General features: G+C 37.1%; 1 protein-coding gene across 1 annotated transcript in view; it reads left to right on the top strand.

Moving 5' to 3' along the window:
* The window catches only part of PPP1R21 (protein phosphatase 1 regulatory subunit 21), a 63,491-nt gene that overhangs the window by 27,374 nt on the left and 15,112 nt on the right, over positions 1-21,005 (top strand). The window contains exons 12-16 of the mRNA XM_004752855.3: positions 2,460-2,596; positions 7,202-7,294; positions 10,957-11,084; positions 13,772-13,924; positions 19,089-19,181. Coding sequence (XP_004752912.2) covers positions 2,460-2,596; positions 7,202-7,294; positions 10,957-11,084; positions 13,772-13,924; positions 19,089-19,181 — 604 coding nt within the window. The remainder of the gene's footprint in view (positions 1-2,459; positions 2,597-7,201; positions 7,295-10,956; positions 11,085-13,771; positions 13,925-19,088; positions 19,182-21,005) is intronic.

Genomic DNA, 21,005 nt, shown 5'->3' on the forward strand with positions numbered 1-21,005 from the left:
CTACAATTGGATCAATAATCATTAGGTTTCTTTGAAGTGATATTTTCTTGTCTTTATTATTGGTGATTTATTTAAATAAGTTATCTTTATTTTATTATTTTATTATTTATTTTATTATTTTATTTTATTAACTTTATCTGCGCCAGCCCTCATAGAAGATATCATTTGATAACCTTAAATATTCTTTGTTAAGCATTTCTGGAAGGAAAAGAGAAAATAATCCATATAACTGGAAATTTGATAATATTGCTTGTATGTTCTGATACTTTTGGTCTAAAATTATCAAGACCCTTAATTCATCTGAATCTTTTCATCCTAAGATTTAGCCTTTAAAAAAAATTTAAAAATAATACAACTGGAATGTAAGAGAAGTAAGAACATATGTGTATTATAATATATTGTAAGATAAGATTTAGAAAATATATAGATGAGTAACATAGATATTGAAAATGTGCAAGTAGGGACGCCTGGGTGGCTCAGTTGGTTGGACAACTGCCCTCGGCTCAGGTCATGATTCCGGAGTCCCGGGATCAAGACCTGCATCGGGCTCCCAGCTCCACGGGGACTCAGCTTCTCTCTCTGACCTTCTCCTCGCTCATGTTCTCTCTCACTGTCTCTCTCTCAAATAAAAAATAAAATCTTTAAAAAAAAAAAAAGAAAAGAAAATGTGCAAGTAATTATGGTTCATAAATCTTGATAAAGCTAAAGTGATAGGTTTTACCTTTTCAAAAATGTAAACTTTCATTATTTAAAAAATTTATTATGTGTTAAAAGCCATTTTATTTCCTAATTCTAACCTGACAAGGTATTTTGCTAACCAAATTTTATGATTTGTGGATATGACAGAATTTTAGGAATCAGAGAATTAGGACTTAAACTAATAATTATGAATTACAATTTCATTCAGATTAATAGAGTTTATAGTTCAATGTAAAGTTTTTGAAAATTCACTTTAGAAGTTTAACCACTAAATTGAATATATCTTATTGATTTGGCTTATGTTTAAGAAGAATCTATTTGAGAACCATTGCAAAGGTAGCTTTTGCTACTTGAAACAGTTATGCATTTTTATTTTACCTTAATTTATTTTTTTCACTGTTACATTTTTAGAAACATTGGATAAGTCCTTTCTTAATTTTATATTCCTATTCTTGGGATGTTTTGTCCTTTGCCTCATCACGTATTTATGTTTTTAGACAACTTTTCATCATTGGTTTAAAAACCACTTTAATTGACAAGGTGACAAGGTGACATGTCCTTTTTAGTAGTAAGTGGGCTTAGTATTGAATGAATAGCTGTCTGCTCTAAAGTAGAGAAAGAGAAGGAAGAGGATATGATTACCATTCCTGTGCTAATAACATTCCTAGCTTTTTGCTTGATTTCCGGCATATTTTTAATAAACACTGTTAAGAGTCCATGTGTTTTTTTGACCTTATAATTATTTCCCCAAGTAACCCTTTAAAATAGAAAATGAAATAATATATTATATTATATGACTATTAGCCATTGATTTTTTTTAAAAGATTTTATTTATTTATTTGACAGGTGGAGATCACAAGTAGGCAGAGAAGCAGGCAGAGAGAGAGGAGGAAGCAGGCTCCCCACTGAGCAGAGAGCCCAATGTGGGGCTCTATCCCAGGACTGTGGGATCATGACCTGAATCGAAGGCAGAGGCTTTAACCCACTGAGCCACCCTAGCGTCCCTAACCATTGATTTTTAGATTTGAGTGTATAGATTGATTTTTTTCCATCTGTTTGGCTTTTACAAATATATATACTAATAAGGTTTCTTTAGGAATTCAATGTATGAAATATTTTTCTTGGTAAGTTTTTTCTTCTTTCTTTCTTTTTTAAAGATTTTATTTATTTATTTGAGAGAGAGAGAGCACAAGTAGGCAGAGAGGCAGGCAGAGGGAGAAGGGGAAGCAGACTCCCCACTGAGCAGAGAGCCCGATGTGGGGCTCGATCCCAGGACCCTGAGATCATGACCTGAGCTGAAGGCAGAGGCCTAACCCACTGAGCCACCCAGGCGTCCCTTTTTCTTTCTTTTTTAATAAAGTAAGTTCTGTGTCTAGTGTAGGGTTTGAGCTCATGATCCTGAGATCAAGCGTCCCATGCTCTATTTACTGAGCCACCTAGGCACTGTTACTCAAAAAAAAATTTATTTCCCTCAAAGTATTTTTAAGGGAAATAGTTTTGTGCTGCTCTAAGGATGGAAAGACAATGGCCATCTGCCTTTGTTTGTTTGCTTTTTTTCTGTTTGGATCTCTGTTAGTCATTTGCAGCAAACAGGTGTATGTATTGTGGTCTAGAAAATGGAATCTTATAAATGAGATCAGTTTTATTTTTTTCTTGGAAAGTTTCTCTTTGGATATAGTTGTTTGAGAATTCAGGTGATTTAGTACAGCTGTTTGAAAATCATTCGGATGCTCACTTTTGAAAAATCTGTTCATTCCTAGTTTAGAAGAAGAATGTGAATCTTCTCTTTGCACATCTGCGTTGAGAGCCAGGAACCTAGAGCTGTCTCAGGACATGAAAAAGATGACAGCTGTGTTTGAGAAGCTGGAGACTTATATCCATCTTCTTGCCTTGCCAAGTAAGTTTTTGGTTGTTCATGGTTCAACTTGAAGAGCTTAGAGTAGAAGAAGATGGAGAAGGGAGTTGTTTAGTTTCTTTGAATAGAAGAGTATAGGATCTGGAGTCAGAAAAACTTGAATTCAAATCTTCCAGCCCCTTTCACATTTATGATCTTCAGCAAATCACTTTACTTCTCTGTACCTGTTTTCCCCCATTTTTAAAATGGAGGTAAAATAATTATTAAGTTAAATTAAGAATATACAATATTAGGCATTGAAGACATGCATTAAATATTAATTCCCTTCCTCTCCATCTTTTTTTTTTAAATGGAGAGGGGCAAAGCATAAGAATTATAGCAACTTTCCAACAAGTAGCATAGGGTAAGGAGGTTTGGAAGTAAAAATGTCTTTTGTTTTGTTTTGCTGTAACTTGGAAAGAGTATTTTCAGGTAATAGAATGGATCTTGATTTTAAGAATGCTGTGATTTTTCTGGTACTGTCATTTGTTTTCCTGTAACAGATTTAATGTGGTATAATTTATATACCATTTAATCTACATTTAAAGTATAATGTTCAATGGTTTTTAGTATATTCACAGATATGTGCACCATCACACATCAATGCTAATTTTAAAATATTTTCATCACTTTAAGAAGAAATCCTATATAGTTTAGCTATTACCTCATTCCCCTATTCTGTCTCTCCCTGGCACGAAGCAACTTCTGATGTACTTTCTGTCTATAGATTTGCCTAATCTGAACATTTTGTATAAATGGAATCATATAATATGTGGTCTTTTATGACTGCTTTTTTTCACTCAGCCCACTGTTCTCAAGCTTCATCCATTTCTTTTTATTGTAGAATAATACTCCATTATATATCCCACCACATTTTATTTACCCCTCAGTTGATGGATAGTTTGTGTAGTTTCAGCCTTTTGGCTATTATGAATAATGATGCTGTAGATAATTGTGAACAAGTGTTTGAGTGAGCATAGCCTTCATTTCTCATAGGAGTGGAATTGCTGGATTATATGAAAACTATGTTTAACTATTGGTAGAACTGCCATACTGTTTTCCAAGGTGGCTTCCCACTAGCAAAGTATGAGTGTTCTGATTCTCCACATCCTCACCAGCATTTATTATTATCTCACTTTTTGGTTTTACACATCCTAGTGTTACCTGACTTTCTGAAGTGGTTTCTCATTACATTTTTGATTTGTATTTCCCTGATGTCTAATGATGTCAAGCATCTTTTCATGTCTTTATTGGCTTTTTGCATATCTTCTTTGGAAATAGGTTTATTCAGATCCTTTATTTCTCAGTTGGGTTATCTCTTTATTATTGAGTTTTAAGTTGGGTTATCTCTTTATTATTGAGTTTTATACATTCTAGATCAAATCCCTTTTTGGGTACATGATTGACAGTATTTTCTTCCATTTTGTGGATTATCTTTTCACTTTTTTGATGGTGTCCTTTCCATAATGAAAGTTTGTTATTTTGGTGAAGTCCAATTTGTCTTTATTTTATTGCTCATGCTTTTGGTGTCATATCTAGGAATATGTTGTCAAATGTGGGGTCATAAAAACTATCCCCTATGTTTTCTTCTAAGAGTGTATAGTTTTAACCCTATGTTTAGGCCTTTGATCCATTCTGAGTTAATTTTTGTATCTGGTGTGAGGTATCTTTTGCATGTGTTTATCCAGTTTTCTCAACAACATTTATTGAAAAGACTACTCTTTCCCTATTGAATTGCCTTGGCACACTTGTTAAGAATCAGTTGATCATAGATGTATGGATTTATTTCTAGACACTCAGATTTATTCCAGTGATCTATGCATCCTCTGCCAATACTATACTGTCTTGATGACTTTTGCTCTGTAGTTAGTTTTGAGATCAAGAAGTGAAAGTTCTTCTACTTTGTTCTTCATTTTCAAGATTATTTGGCTGTTACTGTTCTCTTAACAATTCCCTATGAATTTTAGAATCAGCTGGTTAGTTTCTATGAAAAAATCAGCTGGGATTCTGATACTTTATTGAATCTGCAGATCAGTTTGGAGAGTTTCTGTGTTTCCCTAAAAGATACATGAAATTCCACCTCAGTATCTCTATTTGTAACTTTATTTGGAAATAGGATCTCTGCAGATGAAATCAAAATAAGGTGGGGTTCTACTAGTTTAGGGAGAGCCTTATTAGTCCAGTGACTGCTATCCTTCCATCATTGTAAGGAGAGATTTGGAGACATACGGAGTCACAGGAGAGACTCGGGGAGGCCATATGAAGATAGAGGCAAGAATTGGAATAATTCTGCCACAAGCCAGGGAATGTGTGGGGCCAACGGAACCTGGGAGAGGCAAGAAATTCTCCTTATTATTATTTTCCTTATTAATTATTATTATTATTATTGTTACTCCTTATTAATTACTATTCTCCTCTGGAGTCTTTGGAGGAAGTGTGGCCCTGTCAGCACTTTGATTTCAGACTTTTGGCTTCCAGAACTGTAAGAAAAGTATCTTCTGTTGTTTTAAACCACCACCTTTGTGGTCTTACGTTGTAGCAGCCCTGGCAATGTGGGAGCATTGCCATCTTAACGATGTTAAATTTCTAGTTCATGAACATGGTATATTTTTCCACCTAGGTAGACCTTCTTTGATTTTATTTTGTAGTTTTTCAGATTAAGCACGCTGATGTTGTTTCTCAGGGCTGTTCAGCATTCAGCATGCACGTAGTCGCCCTGGGGTGACAGTGGTTTTGCCAGGGACCTTTCCCTGTTTTGTTTCTTGATCTCACCAGGGATAAGCTCCACTGATTGCTGGCTGACTCATGTCTTGTTTTTAACAATGCCTTGGGGGCATAAATTGCTCCACTGTTGATCCAGTTGAATTTGGGCTTCTTTATGGCTATGTTTTTTGAGATCAGTGTTTGAGGTTTGTTATGACCTCAGGAGGGCTCTTCTTAGCTGTTTTCTTCCCCTCTGGTAAACCAGCCAGCCTGTAGTTTTAACTCACATCTTTAATGCGTCTACTAGTTTCCTGTTAACTGCTTTCCCACAAGCTCCGATTTTTTGAGAACACGTTTAGACTTGAACTTCTCCATACTCTATTGAGAGTGAAATCAATTCCTTTGGGAACAGATTCAGAATTTTCTGTTTTAAGGCCTGTGCCTCCCTTGGGCTAAATCTCTGAGCCATGGTTGTGGTGCTGGAGATGGGGACAATGCTGTACTTCTGAGTAATACTCTTGATTTAGTGGCTGAGCGCTGGTGGAGCTGAGGTAGGGCCACAGCCTCCAGTCTCCCTGGCTTGCCCTTTCTGTGCTGATAAAATGAGCTAGGCAAGGGTATGGAGAACCCCAGTTTCTCAGCAGTGCTGGGCTCATGGTAGAGCTTCCATCCCACAAGTTGGGGCTGCGTGGAATAACTACCACCTCTCTGTCATACTCAGCCTGAACTTAGCTTTAACAGGTAGGTGGGGACAAGAGGAGAAATGCAGTCCTCCAGTTATAGGAGAGTTATATTCTTGGCCTCACCATTCTGGAGTGGGATTTCCAGCTCACTGAGCTGATGAGGGGATGGGGGAATGGATCTTTGTTCAAATACCACAGATTCTGGCTGTTCTTAGAGTTGTTAAAGACTTTTTCTTTTTTTTCCTTTGTTTTTAAAAGATTCTCTTGATAAATGTTTCTTCATTTACTGTATCTACTTAGGGTTATTTCCAGAGTCTTAAATAGTTGTTTTTAGAATAATTTTCAGGGGTGCCTGGTGGCCCAGTCAGTTAAGCATCTGCCTTCTACTCAGGTCATGATCTCAGGCTGGGATTGAGCCCCATGTCGGGTTCTCTGCTCAGCAGGGAGTCTTCTTCTCCCTACCCACCTCCTCCACTCCTCCACCCCTCTCATGCTCTCTTTCTCGATCTCAAATAAATAAATAAATAAAACCTTTTAAAATAAAATAATACAATTTTCACCAGTTTTGGGGGGAGCATTGGTCTGTGGAGCTGCTCATGCGGTCATATCAGAAGTAGAAGTCTGAATAATGATGTTTTTAGTGAGGTTCAACAAATAACATGTAGGGAAAGAAGAGATTGAAAAATGTGCTCTGTAGTAATAAGGTTGAAATTCACTAACCTTTTCTTTTTTTAAGATTATTTATTTATTTATTTGACAGAGAGAGAGAGATCACAAATAGGTAGAGAGGCAGGCAGAGAGAGAAGGGGGAAGCAGGCTCCCTGCTGAGCAGAGAGGCTGATGTGGGGCTCAATCCCAGGACCCTGAGATCATGACCTGAGCCAAAGGCAGAGGCTTAACCCCCTGAGCCACCCAGGCACCTCACAAACTTTTATTTCAAAAAGGATCATAAAATATGTAATCCTACTTAACAATTTAATCTTGATTCTTAACTATTAAAAATATTTGTGGATGTGGATAATGCAAATCAGTCAGTTGTGGCTGTATTTATCACTGTTATATCTGACTGTGTCTGCAAGGATTTCAGGACCCATTATTTCCAGCACATCACAGGCAGTCTTTATTCTCTCTGTTCCCAAAAGTGGAAGAGGGTGGGCTGTCAATTTTGCAGGCGAGTAAGTCTTCTAGGGAAATGCTTAGGCTTGTGATTTTGGTTTCCTAGGTACAGAGCCAGACGGACTCCTTCGGACAAACTACGGTTCTGTCTTAACAAACGTTGGTGCTGCTCTGCATGGATTTCATGATGTCGTGAAAGGTGAGGCTTGAAAAGTACATCAGTGAGCTAAAAACCTGCATCTTATTTTCTCAGCTCTGACCAAGTGAGATTTAAACAAATACTGCCAAGGCTAATAGACCCCAGAAAAAGGCTTAGTAGCATTTGGCTTCTGTTGAAGTGCACAGCTCACTGCCGTCTGCTTTTTCCATCTGCTTCATTTCTGAAGGTAAACAAAGTGCTGAAGAGAAACCCTTGTGCACAGTGCTTTAGCCAAAAATGCATTGCACTGATTGCAGGCAGGTGTATGAATTTTATCAAGCCAGACATGCTTATTGAGGGGCATTTAGCAAAATACTTTGCGTTAGAGCCCAAGCATGAAGGAATTGAGGAAATCGGGGTTTAAAGTTCCAAGAAAGAATGTACTAACTTTTCACCATCCTTTGCATTTTTATGTTTAACGTGCCCATTTTAAGCCCTGTTTTGCTCAGGGGAACCTTGAGAAGTGAAGGTTTGCTTTTAAGCTTTGGCTGGTGTTTAATTGCTGTAGACTAAGAATAAGTTGGCTGAAGGACATTTCATATGCTTCTTTTTTTTTTTTTTTTTTAAAGATTTTATTTATTTATTTGATAGAGAGACAGTGAGAGCTTCTCCCCATGGAGCTGGGAGCCCGATGCGGGACTCGATCCCTGGACTCCAGGATCATGACCTGAGCCGACGGCAGTTGTCCAACCAACTGAGCCACCCAGGCGCCCACATTTCATATGCTTCTTAGCTAACTGATTCTGAGTTGACTTTTTAATCTATAGGTCTGTGTGGCTTCTCGGTTTTTTCTTTCTTTTCCTTTTGAAGACAGTTGGTGCAGGGGAAGGAGGAAAGGACAGAAGCAGTTATCAGAAATAGCCCAGATTAATAATAGCCTCGATTATTCATTGTGGTGTGGAGGTAACGATTGCGGGCCTGTTACTAGTTTCACAGAAAATAATTTTAAAAACTTACGAGTGTTGGAAAGCACGTACAAGTTGGGTATATTCAGGTCCTTCTGTAGATTGGCATGTAACCTCTGGCACTGGGAACCATTCATTCTTAGTGCCAACAGTCTCACCTAGCACCACCTTACCATTCAGTAAGGTGAATTTCACCACCCCCTTAGTGCCTCTGCTTGTTTCTGTCCTTGCAGACATAATGTAAAGAGAGAATACTGGGCAATAGGAAGGGTGGTTGGCAAGATTATGGGGTCCAGTTGCTAGGTTTACAGTTCAAATTTGTCTTCTTACCTAGCTTGGAAGACAGCTGTGTATCTCTCAGGGAGACTCAGAGTGAACATCAACTGGCATTAACAGAAGAAGCTTTGTGATTTCAAGAACTCTCAAACCTCTTCCCTTCCTGCTTTGCCCTGAATAATTGCTTGATCTGAGGTAGGAGGCAGGCAGGCAAGTGTCAGTGTAAAAAGAGAGCTAGAGATTTATAAACATGCCTATCCCACATGGATTTAAAATAGGTATGAATTAATCTTTTAACAAGGGAATTCTAAGTGAGAACTGTTGATTTTTAGTCTCAGGTCTAAAGCAGGTAGACTCATAGGAATCATAAAAAGAAACCCCAGGGTGCCTGGGTGGCTCAATTGGTTAAGTGTCAGCCTTCAACTCAGGTCATGATGGGATGGAGTCCCACATCAGGCTTCTTGCTCAGTGGGGAGCCTGCTTCTCCCTCTGCCTGCTGCTTCCCTTGCTTTTGCTCTCTCTGACAAATGAATAAATAATCTTAAATCTTTAAAAAAAGGGAAAAAAATCTGGCCTAGGACACATGGTTTCTTTGTTCTTTTGGATTTAAAAATTAATGCTAAGGAACACCCTAAATAATTGAAATATTTGGACTCAGTAAAGAATTGGTTCAGGAGAATTATTGCTGTCAAACTACAGTGGCCCTGTTCCAGTGGAAACCACGTCAGTGTTCATAGTACTATATGACTTTTATAAGTATCTCAGTCATCTACCAATCACCTAAAAGTACCTGCTAGCCGAGTCGTATTAAGCTTTGTGTACTAAGTAAAATAGTGACTACAGCTTTCTGTAGTGTGTAGCAAGAGAATGTCTGTGTTAGAGGCTAGTAAATTCAGTATATAAAAATGTTCAGTGGGGTGCCTGGGTGTCTCGATTAAGCAGATGACTCTTGATTTCGACTCAGGACATGATCTCAGGGTCCTGGGATCAAGCCCTTTGTTGGGCTCTGTGCTCAGTGGGGAGTCTGTTTGAGTAGTCTCTCTGTTCCTCTTCTGTGCACTCCCGCTCTCTCTCTAAAGTAAATAATTAAAAAGTTGTGTTCCACTTGAATTTTTATTCACTTTTTTATATTTTTATATAGAATTTTTATATAGAGGATAATCATTTATTTTTTAAAAATATAAACATAATAGTAATGTGCCAATATTGGTTTCTGTGCTGTGAGAACTGTACCATAGTAATGTAAGGTGTTAATAGTAGGGAAAACTGGCTAAAGGGTATACAGAAAGTCTCTGTAACCTTTCTGTGAATCTGAAACTATCTTAAATTACAGTTTACATATATATGTATATATCTATATTAAATAAAACAATTCTCCAGTTTTAAAATTTTAGTAAAAATATTTTTATTCATAAGATAGTGATTTTGTGTTAAAATATTATGATCATATCAGGTTAAATCTGAAATGCCATTTCTTTCTAACTAGTCTTATTTCTTTTTAGTTATCCATATCTAAAATCAACTAGATTCCTTGATTCTGAATAAGTACAATTCTCTGCATACACACCTGTTATAAAAATTAATTTTCGTATTTTGTGATTTATTTTTGGCTTTGTTGGTAATGATAGTTCATGCTGTTGTACCTGAAGTATTCTAAAAAAGGCGGAGGAGAATGAATTGTGAACACTTTATTATTTAAAAATATCATTACCTTTCCTCATAAATCAGTGTTGTCTTAAGAATTCTCCCATTATCCCTTATTTCCGGGACAAAATCATTTTTTTCTCAGAGACCCAGAAAACCCCAAGCTTAGTAGTTTGGCCAGTTTCACCTACTGCAATTTCTTTTAACTTTTTTTTATATCTAAGTCTCTCTCCTGTGCTTTCCTGACTACAGGCTTTGTTGTAATATTCTGGGACTGGGAGCAGTGGCCTGTGAAGTCAGACATGGGAGTGTTCAATCCTGGTTTGGCTGTGTAGACTCTTGTCCGTGTCAGTTAGGGTATGTACTAACAAACTAGCTACGGTCCAGTAAGGATTGTGGGACATCGTGCCTCTGTTGGTCATTCTGTTCCAACCTCATGGTTAGCCTATAGGAGTGCGAGATAAATTCTCATCTGTGCCTGCCTAGACTATCAAAACAGCATTTTTAACTGGTAAGTACTGGTTAGGGTCATTTACCGAGCACTAGAAGAAGGGCAAACTCTCCAATGAGGAGGGATCATCAGCCACAAGCTGGTGGTGGGAATAGAGACCCCAGGATGGTATTAAGAGACTCTCACTTGTCTCTATTCTTTCCACGTGATTTTGTGACCTAAGTAATATTCAGGACAATCCTGATAGAGTTGGGACTATTTTTTTGTTGTTGTTATTATTCAGATTTACTGCATAAGTCTCTAAGAGTAGATATGAAAAGTTAACGGGCTGGTTGTGTGCAACTTGTTTATGGATAGTAAGAGTTTTCATTTGATTGCTTTTATAGATATTTCTAAACATTACAGTCAGAAAGCTACAATAGAGCATGAACTTCCAACAGCAACACAGAAGCTTATTACAACTAATGACTGTATTCTGTCATCATTAGTAGCATTAACAAATGGAGCAGGAAAGGTAAGTTTATAATTTATAGCTTATCTGGTTTATAGTGTCATTAAATTTAATTTAAATTTTGTGTAAGCTCTTTTTTTTTTCCTTGAATGACATAGGAAAATTAATCTGTATAAAAGGATTTTGGAGTATCAGACTTTTTTGTAAAATAAAGTTGTCTTCCTTTTCCTTCTCCCTACCCAATATTTAAAACAATATGGGAGAGACTGTTCAGCCCTTGTGATGAGTAAGTAGATCACTCACAGTTTTTTTTTTTAGGGAGATATTGATGATCAGTATACATCTTTGTGTATATCAAATGTCTCCTTTACAGAAATTGGGAGCATATATAAAAAGAAAAAAGAACCAGTAAAACTTTTGTTAAGACTTTTTCGCTCCTAGTTTTTTGTCACATTGCTACTTCTGTGGATTTTTTTTTTTTTTAAGATTTTATTTATTTATTTGACAGATAGAGATCACATGTAGGCAGAGAGGCAGGCAGAGAGACAGAGAGGAGGAAGCAGGCTCCCTCCTGAGCAGAGAGCCTGATGTGGGGCTCGATCCCAGGATCCTGGGATCATGACCTGAGCCAAAGGCAGAGACTTTAACCCACTGAGCCACCCAGGTGCTCCTGTGATTTGATTTCTTAACAAGTACTTTTAAGGTGACTTTAACACGTGTCTTTTTATAGAACCATTAATATTAGATAATGATTATTTGGATAATTAAACACTTAATTATTATCATAAACTGACCAAAATGCATTTTTTAAAAAAATTCTATCTTGGATGTTCTGATTTCAGCAGTTGTTATATTCTCAATACTGCTTTACTGATTCAGATTTCCTTGAGAACTACCCATATATGTATAACTGGAAGGACTGTATTCAAACCTGTCTTAGCCCATTTATTTCAGTGGATGCATCCTAACTTCTCAAGGAAATTTCTCTGTGTTTATATGGCAATATTTTTCTGACTAGTTGTGGGTTTTTTTTTTTAATTTTTTTTTTAATTCACATATAATGTATTATTAGAACCAGGGGTACAGGTCTGTGCATTGTCAGGCTTACATACTTCTGACTGGTTGAGTTTTATAGAAACATTTTTTTTTTTTTAGGTAATTAAGTGAATCAGAATGATCACAGATCAGATTATATATTCAGTGTCATCTTTTCCAGACTCAGACTGGTCTTTGTGACACTTTGTTAGAGCTTGGGGCCATCATTAAAAGGTTTAAAACATTTAGGTTCTGTCATTAAAACATTTAGGTTCTGTCAGCTCACGGATCTGTGCCTACAGAGTTCCTCAGCCAGAAGACCATCCCTGCGGCCACTTCTTGAACACTTGAATCTACAGGCATGCCATAGCTTCTGAAGATAATTCTAGCTTTGATTTAAGTATGGAAGATTTTGGAAAAAAAAACTTTGGCATTTTAGAGGAGTCTCCACATTTTTCAACTTTTATGAAAACTCTGAAATATTTAATACCTGGGTCCTTCACAGCTAATATTAGATTGGCTTTACCTGAAACATTAAAATGTCTCAAGGACAGGTCTACAATCTTCATTCTGAGATTTTGTAAATGGTTCTTAACTGAAATAAGTATCTGAACTAATGTTAGTTGGTGAGAGCTTAATACTTAGCTAATGTGATTCGATTAAACTAAAATTTATAGTTTATAATTTTTAAAAGCCCAGTAAGAAAATGTAATGATATATGCATATTGAAGAACATTTAGAAAGTGTAGAAGTATTAGAAAGAGGAAAGAAAATAAACGTCACCGTATACTGCAATGACCTAAAATGCAAACCCTGGGTATGTGATTTTCCATGTCCTTTACAGGTGATATAAGTCTTAAGACCTTTAGAATCCTTTATTTTCTTGAATACGACCTAGAATAGAATTTCATTTGATACAGTAAAATGATGAAAAATAAAACCTTTCAGACCATTAGTGATTCACTGCTTACTTTTTGGTCAGTTTATGCCGAGGCTTAGGATGTTTTGTTCTATAAGTCACTTCTTATTTATCAAAATAGGATATGCTTTAATGTAACCAACACTTTAATTTTTCTGGCTAATAACCTTCTCAGACATTTTTATTTATATCACCATTTCATACAGCACTGTAGATTCAAAGTCATGGCTCAGTCATGGATCTTCATGGCTGCTTACACAGATTTAATACAAGTTAAATCTATTAATAACAGGGTCTACTAAATTGCTAGTCTTTATTATATGTGTAAATCACAAATTGAGATTTACAGAATTAAGTTTAAGTAAAGTGAATATATTCCAAGATGCTGTGTCATGTCTCTTGTTGGAATTTGAAAAATTCAAAGTTAAAATATGAATAGAATGTATAAATCCAAACATGGATATTTTGAGAATAGTAGCAGAAATTAATGAGTTAAATAGCTCATAGACATGTACAGAGTAAACCAGACTTAGTCTTGGTTTTCAGGAAGAATAGAAGTTGTTTACATTAAGACCTGTCAGTAGTCTGGTCTCAATCTTTTTACCGATATTGTCTTTTTATTACAAGTCATCGCCCTAGGTATTCTCCTCAAATAAATAAATGTGGGCCTTGGGGCAGGTGTTGAAATTTCATTTCCATTCTCAGCACCTTTAACTCTGCTCTAAACACTATGAGATATATATGTTAGATATATTATTGGAAAACAAAATCTGTCTTCTCGTCACTCTTGATTTAGATCGCATCTTTCTTCAGCAACAACGTGGACTGCTTCAATGCATCTCTGAGCTACGGGCCCAAGGCAGCGAGTGGCTTCATTAGTCCTCTTTCAGCTGAATGCATGCTGCAGTACAAGAGAAAAGCTGCAGCCTACATGAAGGCTCTGAGAAAGGTTTGTGAGCTGCTGTTGAATTTGCATCAGAGGAAAAATCAGGAATCATTCTAGAGAATGGCAAGAGTCTGCACAGTTTATGTTGTTTAGATTTTACACAAGTGGGGGCACAGGTGGTTGGTGGGTACTGGGGGAGGTCTTTGGGAAGGAGAAGGTGACAGAGACCCAAACTTCAGTTAACATGTGATCTCTGCATAGCCCATGTTGGACTCATGTCCCCAGGTGCCTGCTAGGAGTATCTAGAATGAGGCAGCCAGGCAGCTAGTAAGTATCCAACCTCAGAAATCTCAAAACTTATAGAAACATAAAAAAATGGAAGCATATTTATAATTATTTCCTGAATATAAAAATACAGGGTCACTGCAAAAAAGAAATCAGAAGACACCTGATGTGATGAACACTGCATGTTATATGGAGCTGATAAATTATCGAACACTACACCTGAAACTAATGATATACTATGTGTTGGCTAATTGAATTTAAATAACTTAAGAACATTGGGGAGGGTATGTGCTATGGTGAGTGCTGTGAAGTGTGTAAGCCTGACTATTCACAGACCTGTACCCCTGGGGCAAATAATACGTTATATGTTAATTTAAAAAAAATTTTAAAAAAAATAAATAACTTAAGAAAAAAAAGAAATCAGATGATACAGTAGTATACATGAAGAAGAAACTTATAGTTGCATCAAATCCCACCACCCAGATGTAGCTACCATTAACTTTGTTAGAGTATCTCCATATCCAAAAAAATTTTAGTGCATGTGTGCATACACACAGGAAACACACATGTATATGCTATAGAAAGCAAAGTGTATCTGAATATATACAGTTTTATTTATTTATTTGTTTGAGTGGGAAGAGAGAGTGCATGAGCATGGGGGAGAGCCAAAGGGGGATAGGGAAGGGGAGAAGCAGACTCCCTGCTGGGCAGGGAGCCCAACCCCAGGCTCAATCCCAGGACCCTGAAATCATGATCTGAGCCAGAGCCACACACTTAACCTACTAAGCCACATGGGTTCCCCATATACACTGTTTTAGAATCTTTTTTTCCTCATAGTGAATTGGATTTTTATATATTGTGATTTTATAAATTGTGATTTTTATATATTAAATAATATATGTCTATAACTATAAATTGTTATAGTATTTCATTCTGTAAATGTGTCATAACTTAATTAGCCAATGCATTGCTTGTGGATATTTAGGTTGTTTTCTATTTTTCACCATTACATGTGGAGTTACAGTAGATATTCTTGCTCCTGCAACTTTGTGCATTTGGTTTTTACCTTTTCCCCTTGTTTTTTATTTTAGTTAACACATAATGCATAATAAACACATCCTTATATTATATTAGAACATTACAGATTAAATACAGTCCCTAATTTTACTTTCTCTCCAGAGGTGACTGTAGTATTTAGTTTGGTGTATAACCTTCCAAAATCTTGGAGCATTTACATACATCTATATAAACTTAAAGACACTATACAATAAATAGTTTTCTTTCTTTTTTTAAACCTAAATGCATGTTTCATTGTTCAATTGTGCAACTTGATTTTTTCATTTAAAATATTTTAGGGGTGCTTGGCTGGCTCAGCTGGAAGAGCATTCAATTCTAAATCACAGGGTCATGGGTTTGAGCATGGGTTTGAGTGTAGAGATTACTAAAAAAAATAAAATTAAAAAAAATTAAGGGACACCTTGGTGACTCAGTGGGTTAAGCCTCTGTCTTCGGCTTAGGTCATGATCTCAGAGTTGTGGGATGGAGCCCCGCCTGGGGCTCTCTGCTCAGCAGGGAGCCTGCTACCCTGCTCCTCTTCTGCCTGCCTCTCTGCCTACTTGTGATCTCTCTGTCGAATAAATAAAATCTTTTTAAAAAATTAAAATGTTTTAGATATATAGAATTGGTAGATCACTATGTTGTACACCTGGAACTAATGTAAGATTGTTCATCAGTTATACTTTAAAAGAAATGAAAAAAAAGGAAAAAAGAGTATGTTTTAGAGATGTATATCATTACATATGGTGACTGGTATATTCCTTTTAAATACAGCAGAGAAGTCTATAATATGGTGGTTCTGTGGCTGATTTAGGTATTCCCTATTGGTGGGCATTTAGGTTCATTCCAGTTTTTTACTGTTATGATAATACTGCAGTGGGTAACTTTGTAAATGCCTCGGGCATATGTATGGAATATTGAGTAGTAGAATGTTCTAGATCATGTGGTTTGCACATTTTGGATTTTAATATTTATTGCAAATTTCCGTTGAGAGTAGCTGTACTGTTTTATATTTCTAGCAATGTATAAGGCTACCTATCTCCCTATATTTGTCTACTTACTTATATCTTTAAGATTAATTTTCCAGGGGCGCCTGGGTGGCTCAGTGGGTTAAGCCGCTGCCTTTGGCTCAGGTCATGATCTCAGGGTCTTGGGATCGAGTCCCTCATCGGGCTCTCTGCTCAGCAGGGAGCCTGCTTCCCCTCTCTCTCTGCCTGCCTCTCTGTCTACTGTGATCTCTCTCTGTCAAATAAATAAATAAAATCTTTAAAAAAATAAAAATTAAAAAAAAGATTAATTTTCCAAAATGGAATTGCTTAGTCAAAGTCTGTGAATCTTTCAAATTTTGGCACATTTCTTCCAGACTATACTTAAGAAGGTTACCTATTTATAGTTTACCAGCAGTAGAAGTATAAATTTAACCCATGAATTTAATATTTATCCATCTCAGAGACAAGAGCTTTTTTACTGTTATTTTAATTTGCATTTCTTTGCTTATTGAAGTGGAACGTCCTTTCATAAAGTTATTGTTTGTATTCATTCTGCCAGTTCTCTGTTCATTGTTGACCTATTTTTAGATAGGTGTTCCTAATTAGGGTTGAAAGAGTTCTCTATTATAGTAAGAATTTTATTTTATTTTTTATAGTAAAATTATTAATCCTTTGTCTTTGTTGGAAATATTTTCCTCCCAGTTTGCTGTTGTTTTTGTTTTTTTTTGACAGACAGAGATCACAAGTAGTAGGCAGAGAGGCAGGCAGAGAGAGAAGCTGGGGAAGCAGGCTCCCTGCTGAGCAGACAGCCTGACTCGGGACTCGATCCCAAGACCCTGAGATCATGACCTGAGCTGAAGGCAGCGGCTTAACCCACTGAGCCACCCAGGCGCCCCTGTTGTGAGAAATTTTAATTTTAAAATTATTTTCATTTTAATTTTAATTTTTATATCAGTGAACCAGTCTTTTTCTTTATGGTGGTGATTCTCAGCTAGGGGCACTTTTCTTTCTTTCTTTCTTTTTTTTTAAAGATTTTATTTATTTATTTATTTGACAGAGAGAGACAGGGAGAGAGGGAACACAAGCAAGTGGAGTGGGAGAGGGAGAAGCAGGCTTCCCGCTGAGCAGGAAGCTCAATGCTATGAGGGGCTCCATTCCATGACCCTGGGATCCCGACCTGAGTCACCCACCTGGGTGGCTCAGTTGGTTAAGCATCTGCCTTTGGCTCAGGTCATGATCCGGGAGTCTCAGGATCGAGTCCCACATCAGCTCCCTGCTCAGTGGGAAGCCTGCTTCTCCCTCTCCCTCTGCCCCTCCCCTTCTCAGCCTCATGCATGTGCTTTCTCTCCAACAAATAAAACTAATCTTAAAAAAAAAAAATAAGAGAAAAACAACTGAGTCGCCCAGGCGCCCCTAGGGGTACTTTTCAGGATTACGGAAATGTTCACTTATATTTTCTTCCATTATTTTCATGGCCTAAATTTTTAAATTCAAATCTTTAATCTATCTTGGATTCATTCTGATATAAGTGTAAAACGGGGAATCTAAGTAGTTATTTTTCTAATTTATTGACTGGTTGTCCTTAAAGCATTTATCCAGTCTGTCCTTTCTCCACTGACTTAGAAAAAATGCACCATTTATCACACAATATATTTTTGTCTATGCTTTTGTCTGTTTCTAGATTTTATTTTATTTTATTTTTTTTTATTTATTTGTCAGAGATAGAGCGCGAGCGAAAGCGAGCACAGGCAGACAGAGTGGAAGACAGAGTCAGAGGGAGAAGCAGGCTCCCCGTGGAGCAAGGAGCCCGATGCGGGACTCGATCCCAGGACGCTGGGATCATGACCTGAGCCGAAGGCAGCTGCTTAACCAACTGAGCCACCCAGGCGTCCCTGTTTCTAGATTTTTTATCATCTTTCTTTATCTGTCTGTTTTGTTTGTTTTCCAAAGTTTTATTGGGGATTTAATTGGCATACAAAAACTGTATATTTGAAATATATAGTTTGATAGGTTTTGGCATATGTCTCTACCCTTGAAATCATGGTCAAGACAGTGCCCCTTAGTAATCTTTACTACTGCCTCTCTGCCCCATCTCCTGACAGTCTGCTTTCCAAAAAAAAAAAAAAAATTGAGATGTAAGTGACAGTACAATGTTATATAGTTTCAGGTGTACAACATAGTTATTCAACATTTATATACATTACAATGTGATCACCAAAATATGTCAAGCTACAGTTTGTCACCATACAATGTTGTTACTTACTATTTATATTCCTTACTATGTATTTGTATCCCTGTATCTTATTTATTTTATAACTGAAAGTTTGTACCTTTTAATCTCCTTTCCCTATTTTGCCCATCGTCCCCCACTGCCCTTCTACCTGGCAACCATCTGATTTTTCTCTGTATCTCAGTCTGTTTCTGTTTTTTGTTTTTGTTTTTTAATTTGTTTTGTTGTTTGGATTTCACATATGAGTGAAATCCATCAGTACAAGTGCTTACGATGTTAGTGTAGATTATAACTGGAATGACAGGCCCCTCTTCTTTATTTTTCTTAAAAAAGTTCCTTGTCGGGGCGCCTGGGTGGCTTAGTGGGTTAAAGCCTCTGCCTTTGGCTCAGGTCATGATCCTGAGGTCCTGGAATCGAGCCCTGCATCGGGCTCTCTGCTCAGTGGGGAGCCTGCTTCCCTTCCTCTCTCTCTGCCTACTTGTGATCTCTGTCAAATAAATAAAATCTTTAAAAAAAAAAAAAGTTCCTTGTCATATTAGTAAAGGAAATTATGTTGGCATATATCTGAATGGCATATATACTGAACCCCATTTAGCATTCTCATTTGTGTAGGTAGGATCAGGGAATAATATGATCTTTTGCTTGAATTCTTATGCTTTTTCCATAGCCCCTCTTGGAGTCTGTGCCTTATGAAGAAGCACTGGCCAACCGCCGGGTCCTACTTAGCTCTACAGAAAGTCGAGAAGGCCTTGCACAACAGGTATGGTGCCTGGCGAATCATGCTGCTCGTTGAAACAGGATAAATGTTGAATCCCCTGGAGAAGGCTTCCAGAACAATTTAAAAGGCTGTATAAGTAAACATGTAAAATTAATGGTTTAACACATGCTAAAAAGCACTATAAACATAATTCATTGGAGAACGTTTCTTGATACTCTAAATAAGTCATCTTGATTCAGTTGGTGGTGTAATTACCACTAAAGTAAGACCAACACACTTGGGATACGGTGATTGTTTTTCTCTAGGCACTAGATTTAAATGTCGGGAATAATAAGGCAAAAAAAGGGGGAGGAGCAAGAGACTCAGTGAGTTATTTTTATTTCCTACATGATCAGTAAGGAAAAATTTCCCATATTCAGTCAGTTGGTCAGTCGAATTTGGGGGCTGGGTGGCAGTGGGAGGGACTGACTTTTCCAGAAGTTGGTGCACACTGACACTGGTGTAGCTTTTGCCAGAGATTTATTCCCCTCAACAATAGGCTTGCTTTAAGTTTTGGAGGTATTTATCTTAAAAGAGAGTGCAAATAAAGTCACCTGAGACTTTATTTATCTGTGCTGACACGTGTCATTTGTCTTTTCGACATTAGTATGCCAGGATGTTGAAACTGGAAATTTAATTTAGAGACTAATTCCTGAAAAACAAAATTCCTGGGATAAACAATAAAATGGAGAACACTTTAAAAATTGATTTTCAGTTTTCTTCTTATTTTACGTAAGGAAAGTAAAGGCTCAAAGAAATTAGGCAGCTTTTACCCAGAATAGCTAGTAAGTGGGGAGAACTATCTGTTTATTTTCCCACTCTGCCATTGACCAGCTGCAGGCTAGTCTGATAAGCTCTCTGGGCGTCACTTCCTGCCTCTCTGCAGTGAGGATAATATCTGTCTTTCAGGGTCATGTAAGGATTAATTGAGCCAAAGGGAGGCAGTGTGATACAGTGAAAAGAATCATAGTTATGAGCCAGACAGATGGAGTCCCAAATCCTTGCTCTGCCGTTTGCTAGCTTAGCAGGTGGTTCAGCTGCTGGGAGCTTTAGTTCTGCTCTGTGAGAAATGAGAATTGAAGGACTGTGAGGCTTCAGTAGAATAATGGCAGGAAAGTACTGTGAACAGTGTCTGCTACATGGTAATTGCTCAACCATGATAGTTGGTAAAGCATTTGGAATTCACTGTAAGCTTGCTTTTATTTTCATGCTTTTATTTGTCCTGAGAATTAGTTTTTTAAACTTCTTGTTAAATGGAGTATAACATAGTTTAAAAAAGTAAACATATAATTAATGTATAGTTGATCCTTGAACATTGTGGGGGTTAGAGGCATTGACATCCCATGCCCATGCAGTCAAAAATCCGTGTATAACTTCTTACTCTCTAAAAACTGAACTACTAATAGCCTACTGTTGACTAGAAGCCTTACTAAGGGCATAAACAGCTGATTAACACATGTTTTGTATATTATGTATATTATATACCACATTCTTAAAGTAAGCTAGAGAAAAGGTGTTATTAAGAAAATCTTAAGGAAGGGACTTCTGGGTGGCTCAGTCAGTTGAGCGGCTGCCTTCGGCTTGGGTCACGGTCCCAAGGTCCTGTGATTGAGCCCCAAATTGGGATCCCTGTTGCGGGGGTGGGGGGGGTCTGCTTTTCCCTCTCCCTCTGCCTGCTGTCTACTTGTGCTGTCTGTCAAATAAATAAAGTCTTAAAAAAAAAAAAGAAAATCATAAGGATGAGAATATAGATTAATAGTACTATATTACGTATGTTGAAACAAATCTTTGTGTAAGTGGATCCACGTAATTCAAACCTGGGTTGTT

Source organism: Mustela putorius, unplaced genomic scaffold (assembly GCF_011764305.1).
Source record: "Mustela putorius furo isolate JIRA1106 unplaced genomic scaffold, ASM1176430v1.1 tig00000224_pilon_pilon_pilon, whole genome shotgun sequence".
NCBI lineage: Eukaryota > Metazoa > Chordata > Mammalia > Carnivora > Mustelidae > Mustela > Mustela putorius.